The sequence below is a fragment of the Pelmatolapia mariae genome, linkage group LG8 (assembly GCF_036321145.2).
Source record: "Pelmatolapia mariae isolate MD_Pm_ZW linkage group LG8, Pm_UMD_F_2, whole genome shotgun sequence".
NCBI classification, from domain to species: Eukaryota; Metazoa; Chordata; class Actinopteri; order Cichliformes; family Cichlidae; genus Pelmatolapia; species Pelmatolapia mariae.
Window position 1 is genome coordinate 17,692,357 of NC_086234.1, and position 9,087 is coordinate 17,701,443.

The 9,087-nt window shown below is 38.7% G+C and overlaps 1 protein-coding gene across 1 annotated transcript; it reads right to left on the reverse strand.

Annotated features, from left to right (window-relative positions):
- Nucleotides 1–1,993: 1,993 nt before the first annotated feature.
- LOC134632961 (carbonic anhydrase 4-like) lies at nucleotides 1,994–3,930 on the reverse strand. The gene is made up of 8 exons (XM_063481841.1): nucleotides 3,861–3,930; nucleotides 3,719–3,745; nucleotides 3,465–3,635; nucleotides 3,036–3,184; nucleotides 2,778–2,873; nucleotides 2,556–2,634; nucleotides 2,279–2,442; nucleotides 1,994–2,179 (listed from the first exon to the last, which is right to left on the reverse strand). The coding sequence occupies exons 1-8, from the start codon at nucleotides 3,928–3,930 to the stop codon at nucleotides 1,994–1,996; spliced, it is 942 nt and encodes a 313-aa protein (XP_063337911.1).
- Nucleotides 3,931–9,087: the final 5,157 nt, after the last annotated feature.

Consider the following 9,087-nt stretch of genomic DNA (forward strand, 5'->3'; position numbering starts at 1 on the left):
CCTTTGCTTAAATATTAAAATATATAGTGCACAAGCAGATCTGGATTTTGGTAAATTAAAGATTTTGTTTTTTTATATTTGTGTAGTTTTTACAAATGTATATACAATCTTTTGGTTATTTTACATTGATGTTAATGGCTGTCATTGTAGAACTTTATATTTAATGTTAAAATTTTATTACTTGAATATTCTTAAGGCTTGGCTGTGTTAAGCTGAGATGCTTAACTTTGCAGATTGAGCATACCAAATCCTTCAGTGGTTTTCACACCTTAAGTCAGATAGACTTACTGTAAAGCAACAATATTAATTTTCTAATATCTATGTGAAAGAAATCTTAAATGGAACCATTTATAAGTTGTCAGAAAATGTCCTTCACGAAATGTCTTTCACGTTTAACGCATATTTGTTTGACGTCACTGCCCTTGCTGCAAGTGTGAAGGCATGTTACCTCTGTTGTCTTATCTGGTTTAGTTTCAAGATGTATCATTTTCACTGATTAAATGCTTGTCATTCTCCAGTGACAGTTGTGTTTGTGTGTTCAGTTACAGATCGGTAATAACTTCATGAGGAACACCTCTCCCTATTTGCGGTGACCTACTTATCTCAACGACATCAAATACCAGCATTACAAAAGAAAGAGCAAAGTGATAAGGGGATGTCTGTCTTGTGGCCTGATGGATCGTTGTCCTCAGTGCTTACCCCCATCTTTGCAATAAGCAAACAATTCAAATGAGAAATTTCTCCTGAAAGTTTTTTTTAAAATATGTGATAAAAACATGTTTCACTTAGCTAAAATCAAATTAACTGCAACCCTTTCATTGATAATAGAGCTAGGTAACCATTACACATGTGGTTCAAAAGACAGCCAAATCCTTGAAGGCAGTCTGAGATTAAACAGGTCTGTTTGCTCTGCTTTGTTAGTAAATGGCATGGGTCATGTAAGGTTGAAATCAGTGCGTACAAATAATTGGCAGCTTCACAGATTTTAAACCAACTGGCAATAAAACCAGGAACTTTTGTTCTAAAGTACATTGTTGAAGCACATTTTGTGAACTAGAATAGCAAGCTCTCAAAAGCTCAGACAGCTTGCCCTAGTTAAGTGTAACAAATGCACCTACGAAGCACTCCAGCCAGCTATGTATCATTTCAAAACTTCAAGAAACTTCCAAGTTTTTACAAAAAGACAGTAAAACTGCAGAAACAGTCATGAATAATGTTTATTGTCATTTAAGACGATCAGGAAAGTCACAGTTTTCTTCATGTTCAAGCAACACACGATGGTATTAAGGACATAAGCAATGTGCATCATTGATAAATAATTTTGTACATCTGAGAAAGTAACACACAAAGCCTTCATAACATGAACTTCATAAATGAAACAGCATGTTTTTTTTTCCATTTTGTGGTTTTAGTGCATTTCAAATGCATCAGTAGATGCACTGAAGAAGGTTACAATAGTTTAAAATAAATACTAAAAATAACAGAAAAAAATCACCATATCCTTCAATCATCAGTTGGTAAACTAAACTAGATGCATTGCCAACATCAAGGCATATCTTAACATGTCATCAAATAGTGAAACATTTTTTATAACGTTAGATTTCATAACTACCAGAACTACACTGTAAATAGTGCAGGTGCATCCCTTTGTCACCCAAGTGTAGCTCTGGCAGCTCAACACGGACGTGGAACATGCCCCAATTGTTCAGACTGTGTTGGCCTCGCAAAATGAAAACTTGCACATGTCATTGCTTAAAGTAAACTTTGCAAGTACAAGGTGCGTACTAATCAAGAATAGCAGAGATAACATGGGAGCATAGGTAGCCCTCACTTTAATAAATTATTCTTCACACTTCTCATGCTTATGTCAAACAAAAAGAGCTGCATTAGAAATCAGCAAAGGCCAGTTTTAATTAAATGGGGAAAGAACGCATGTGCTAAAGGGAGGCAGCGGGTTGATTGGCAAAGTTGCTGATGATGTCCTTTTTCTATTCTAGTTCCAACTCTGGCCAAGTGCAAGACTGAGGAGCAGCAGGCCCAGGGAGAAGCAGGTTGTGGAGGCAGAGGCCTTGATGCTCTGAGTTGAGACTGGTTGTGCTGGTTGCAGGCTTCTGTAGACGTTTGTCATGAGTTGGGACGTGCTGTTTTCGACATGCACTGTGGTGCTGAAGAGGTCAATCTGGTGATGATTTTCCAGTTACCTTCATGAAGCACTTTAGCCCATCTGTGATTGCAGCAATAACAATGAAGACATACAAAGAAATTAAATAACACCTACCAGATCTTTGCTGACTTTAATCGGTTCCTTAAAAACGGTCCAGACCACCGCCTCATTACAAGTGGGGGTCGTCAAGGATCCGAGGTAGCGGTAATACTTAGTGCGATCCACACCGACGAGCAGGTCGTCCAGGGAAAACCCGGCTGCAATGGACACGTTCTGACCTGAGGACAGAAACAAGACCTACATGAAGGAACTATGGATGACACCATTTAGAGCCAGAAACAGGAGAGGAGGTTGTTTTTTTTGTTTTGTTTTTTTAAACCAAAAATGTTACCTTTTTCTTTGATGTTGGCCAAGTAAGAGGTCAAATTGCGCCAGCTTTCTGGCTGGCCAGTTGAGCTACCTGGCATTACCTGAAAAAAAAAAGGGTATTCACTGAATGTTATCCCCATCTCAGAAGAGGAAACAAACCAACAAGGGAAAACACCCAAACACCCAGCTGCAACACTGAATAACACAGCAGTCATTAAATCATCTCGTGCGCTGTTTCTCTCACCTCAATGAAGAAACCAAGAGCTGCGAGTCCGGTGGAGTCATTAACGGCTAGATTTGTATTCCTGTTGTAGGATGACTTGCTGTTCACAATATGCAGCTGGGAAAATTCATAAATTCATACAGATCTTTGCTTATTTCATTATTATTATTGTTATTGTTATTGTTATTGTTATTATTATTATTATTATTATTATTATTATCATACAATTTTAATATGTACAAGATAAAAGTACAAAGTAAACGTTAAAAAAATCTGTACCTCCATAGGATAGCGCTTTCCATCTACTGTATGCTCTGAGCCGGGCACAGAGGAGCCGTTGCCCCAGTGCAAGTGAAACTGGAGGCTGTCGTATTGCTCTGACAGGTCCCCTCCTGAAATCTTAACTCCGCTCTTAAAGGTCACTTTGACTGGAAGAAGATGGAAAAACAAAAACAGGCGCGGAGTAAGAGGAAATGTTCAGATGCAAGGCGGGTGCGTTTAGTTGCAGAAAAGAGGAGGGCGCTAAAATTCCAGTAAGACAAGTTATCGTTTTTTTCTTTTCTTTTTTTTCTTTCTTTCAATTAATTAATTAATTAATAGTATTATTATTGTTGTTGTTGTCGTTAAACTAGGTCCATTTTTTTGAAAGACAAAGATGAAAAAATAAAACACCTTTGTAAGCACAAAGGTAAGACAAGACATGCTTACCTGTCTCGCCAGTATTTTCTATGGATGTCATTGCGGAGGTGTCGTCATACTTTACAAAAGTGAATTCACTCAGGTTGGCGTTCGGTGTGGCTGATGCTGAGACGATGTTAATGGGTGACTGTCGGCTGCCGTTGCAATACTGGGGGAAAATTGTTGGCCAGGTTGTGTCATCTATAAGCAGAAAGGACACGTGAAGTCAGAGCAGTCACCCAGTGCGCAACATGTAATAGATAATGGAGATATTGGGTACTTACTGCATGATGGGAGGTGATAACACCAGGCTGGATGAAAAAAAAAAAAGATAGGGTTAAAACAAGACATTCAGATTCCCATAAGTAGAAATTCAGTGTACCACTAAATTCAAAATATCTCCAAAAGAGAAAAAACACAACACACCTATTGATTCGCAGTGAGCGGCGGGTACGAGGACGCACACAGAAAGAGCAGCAACTACAAACCACTTCATCTGAAACGAGCAAAAAGCCACAGTGTTTATAATCGCATACAAATTAAATTAAATTAAATTAAATTAAATTAAATTAAATTAAATTAAATTAAATTAACCAGAAAGAAAATCAAGCTCTTGAAACAAAAATGAATACACGAATAAACGCATTAATTAACAGGCTACTGTATGCAATGAGTATATAAAGTTTGAACATTAAATTAAAAAAAAAAAACTAATGCTCAAATTTAAAAATTTGAAACTCAAATTTTGAAACAGGTCTGTTTAAACTCAATGTATTAATCTGCCATTAATACAAAATGACGATAAACGTGCGATAAATGCACGTTTCAGAATAATTCTTCTTTCTGTCCTGCTCACCTAAGCAGCAGTGTCTTACCTTTATCGCACCTGTGCCTCCGTTCAGCCTGTTACCAGATGCAGCTCACCTCACCCTCCCTCTTTTTATTCCCTCAGTGCATCCTGCAGCTGGCCGGACACCGCCTCCATGTGACATGTGAGTAGGTCTTTATCTCTCCACAATAATTCCGTTGAAGTGATTAATGATCTCTGTCTGTCTGTCTGTCTGTCTCTTTTTTTCATTTATTGTTTTACACAAAGAAGAACTTTAGAGTGAACAAGGATGACGACCCTTTTTCAAGAGGAGAGGCTTTTGGTTTGAATGATGTTTCATTTGTGTTTTTGTGTGTGGATTCCTGAGTAATGGGAAGAAGTAAACTGACTCATTGCTAACAGAACATAACAGTGTCTTCCTCTCCAAGACCTTCCCTGGAAACTCAGAGTGAGAATTCCAGAAATCAGAACAGGTTAATTATTGAGTCCTTTTTCACTGTTTCTGGTCACATTTATCCACATTATTTATAGTTAGTCCATGCTCCCTGGAAACCAGTTAGCTAATTGTCTAACTTAACTGGATCTATAAGTTGTGTAAGTCCTTTTCTGTGTCCACATTTTTGTTTTAAGCATTTTTGTTTAAGCATTTAAGCAGAATGTTATGTGGGTAATTCAACTAACTAGTAATCTGAGAGGTCTGTGCACCACTTTCTTACATGGCTGTATTTTTAAAATCACATACAAGCTCTGCTAGCAGGTGTCTGCAATCGTGCAGTACTCTCAATACAGTCTGTAGATACACCTGCAGGATTCTTGTCCAAATACAGCCAGCTCCAAAAGCTGAGTGAGTGCCATAATTTCAAACAAGAGGCTTCAAAAAAGCACTCCACAAACTAATCTCAACGACACACTTGCTATTGTTTTATATTTTTATCTTTAATCTTTCCTTGATCACTTCAAACTCAGCCAAATAATAATAATTTTAAAAAATGCCCTTATTGACACATCCTTGACTGCATCACTGCTTATGTAGGATACACAATGCACAGTTGATTTCACCCCACTTGTACTTTTAGTTGTGTGATTGTTCAAACTGAAAAATGATAAGTTCATGAAACTGATCCTCTGTAAGACAGGGCCAGAAAACTGCTAATAATACAGTGTCAAAACCCCTAAAATCTTATATAAGAAACAGTTAATAATGGGTTAATCGTACTACTATGGGTGGATCTTCTCTCACAGAAGTATCATTTCAACAGAAAGACTCCTCTATAGGCAAGTTGTCCTCACCTAAAAGCAGGATCTCCCATTTTTCTGAATATGTAAACTACTGAGAGATTTTTCGCTCTCAGTTGCAAATTTTTGAATGCTCCTTATAAGCTGGTTGAACACACAAAGTTTTGACTGTTATAGACATACTGATAAACAGTCCAAGTGTGGTATCACACATCCAGTTCAGTAACAGGAAGACAGCAGTATCTGATTAAGAGTCTTTGCTGTTATACAAATTTAATGTTCTTCGTGATTTTTCAGCTTTCCTAAAACCAGTTTTAGTGAACACATATGATGCCGTTCTTTCCTATGCCATTCATGTAACTAAGAACCACAGTAGCCTGCAGGTAGTAGCTTAATTCTTCTGTCAAGCTTCATTACAACTATTTAGTTCACAGTTATGCCTTGCTTTCACAGTGATGTCATCATTTCCTTATGGTCTAGTGCTGCTCAGTAGAAAACGGAACAAGTTTAACCCTTTAAGGTCCACACCAAGAAAAAAGCAATCGAAAATTTTTTGTTTGCATTTCTTACTGACTTGAGTGAGTAATAACCACAATCATTTTTTTTCAATAGACCCTATAGTTTTTAAAATATTGATCTCTACCAAATGGTTGAGATATCACTTAATTGTTTATGTAAGAAATGTCATGCAAATACAAGTACAGTGGATAATACAGTTGAAAAAAATCAAATAAAGATCCAAATTATAATTAAATTCATAACAAAATATATCCAAGGCATTGTATACCATTTATTTCTAGTAGCATACTAGTGACCTTTGCTGGTTTCCATAAAAGGAAACTATTATATTGAACAACAAAACACATATTTTTTTAATCTGCAACTGTGAAAAATGTGAAGCAGCAGCACAAAATACTCACATTCAGGCCACTTTTGATTGAATGCTACTGTCATGATCTTGGATCTTATGACCCAGCGGTTTCAGTTTTTGTGTTTTGTTATTTTGTATTATGGTTTGAGTCCACCTTATTAGTTTAGCGTTTTAGTCCCTAGGTTGTTATGTTTAGCTATTGATTGTCAGATTTCCTTGTGTAATTGCTCCTATGTCTCCCTCTGTGTATTTGTGTTCATATAATTCTGAGCTCCTGTGCCTTGTTTCCCCCTCATGTTTTATCCCATGTTTCTCCAGCCCATGATGTCTGTGCTCTCTCCGTTCTCTCTCTCTCTCTCCCCTCCTGTCTGTGTCTCTGTGTTCTTCCTGTGTTATGTTTAAGGTCTGCATCTTGGGTTAGTATTTTCAGTGCCGTATCCTCCCTGTCTCGTTATGCCCATTAGTTCCAGCTGTGTCCCCTCCTGTGTGCCATTTCCTGATTACCTTGTGTGTGTGTATATATAGTGGGTGTCAGTCTGTGCTCTTTGTTGCGTTGTCTGCTTTACTCGGTGTAACCTGGCATTCATTCTGCGTCTCTCTGCCAACATTCTTTGTGCATTTTGCTCCTCCTTCCGTATGTGTTTGGTTTCAGGTTAGTTCTTTAGTTTTCCCCAGTTTAGGTTTGTTAACTCCCCGCTCTGCTCTTCCTGTTTTTGCCACTTTGTCACTTCTGTAAATAAACACTCACTCGCACCCCAGCCAGTACCTGCATTTTGGATCCTTTTCTCAATACACCACACGACTGCTGCCCCAGCCATAACAACTACTGTGAAAAATCATTTTTGCTTTTTAAAAAATAAAACAAAAACAGTGCAAATCAAGCACATCTGCTTGTGGTTTGGTGGTTGGGGTCTTAGGGTGTAGCATTTATTTTGTGGTGGTGAAGAGCTGAATCATGGTCATCCAACCCTAGATGCTGGCTTGTTAACTCGGTTCAGAAACAGCCAAGCAGAAACCATTTGAGAACCATCGGTGTCTGGTTCAGTAGGGCACAGTTCCTCTTGTAGACCAGGAATTCAAGTCAAGGATGTATCAGTGAAATATGCCATCTCCTTAACTTGTAACTTATAACTTGTCTTATACAGGTGTAATAGCATATCAGAAAGCTCAATTCCTCCCATATGCTAATAATATATAGGGATGAGTGATGGGCATGGAATGGTGATCTTTGCGTTGGACTCTTTACTCCACCGTTTGACCGATGAAAGAGGCATAAACCCACAGGCATTGTTCAGAAGGTTGACACATTTGTTGTCGAATCTGTTTATTGCAATCAGACCTTCATCAGACCTGTAATAACAGGCTCCATGGCCCTTCTTCATCAGGTCTTTGTCTGCCATCAGGGGTGCTCCACCGGTGCAGTTTGGTCATACAGTACCAATGCACCTGACACCCAAGGAGGTGTGCAAGTTCTGGACCAAGCTGAAACTTGTGAAGAGCTGAGGTTCTTTTATGGGTTTGCAAAGTGTTTTTTTACAACTTTGGCCCCTTAGAGGTAGCTTCTGTTCCTTTTCACTGAGGGGAGCATTGAAGAATGTAGATCCCCTTTGATACAGCAGCAAGTCGTGGATGATGCCAGATGAAGTTGCTTGGCAAAACAATTTAAAGCCCCACTCATCTGGTTTGTTGGCAATATACTGGTGGAGAGCGCCAGCCCTTGTGGCTTCATATGAAACCATGACCTCAAACACACTGTGGTTGAAGGTGGATGGTATCATGAGTATCATGCCACAGGACCATGTGATTTTTAGCCATATAATTGTTTAGCATCCATATAGTACTTGTTAAACATGAAATTATAATTTTCACAACTTAGTAATATTCATTTACCAGATACTGTAATTTGGTTAAAAGGTAATTAGTTGGGATTTTTGTGATTTCCACATGTTACTCTTGATTTGTACCATATTTACTAATATTACCTCAAAAGTTACAAAAATTACTTACTGAGGAAATATTTCAGCATATTCTTGCTGTGTTAACACTTAATGTAAATTATCAACCGCAATGGATAAACAAAATGGGTCCAGTGGTCTTATGTTATGACAAATAATCTATTTTAATAACATTTAGGTTAATGTTGGCATTAGCACCATAAAGTGACAAATCAACCGTTTGGTTGAAAGACAAATCAACAACTTGAACTGCAGCAATGCAGTTGGTATATGTCAAAGTAACAATGGCATGAGCAGAACATCAAATAAAACATGACCGTGCCTTCAGCGATTTGGGGTGGCTGTAGCTCAGGTGGCAGAGCAGGTCAGCCACTAATCAGAAGGTCGGTGGTTCGATCCCAGGCTGCCTCCTGGCTGCATGCCAGGGCAAGATACTAACCCCATGTTTGCCTACTGGTGGTCAGAGGGTCCGGTGGCGCCAGTGTCCGGCGGCCTCTGTCAGTGCCCCAGGGCAGCTGTGGCTACAATGTAGCTTACCATTGCCAGTGTGTGAATGAATGGGTGAATGACTGAATGTAGTGTAAAGCGCTTTGGGGTCCTTAGGGACTAAGTAAAGCGCTATACAAATGCAGGCCATTTACCATTTCTTTCTATCAGGCATCCTGCTGATGTCTCTACCCCAGAGAACTCACCCACATGGCCTTGGGCATCATACAAATGGAAACCTGATTCATCAAATCAAACGACCTTCTTTCACTGTTC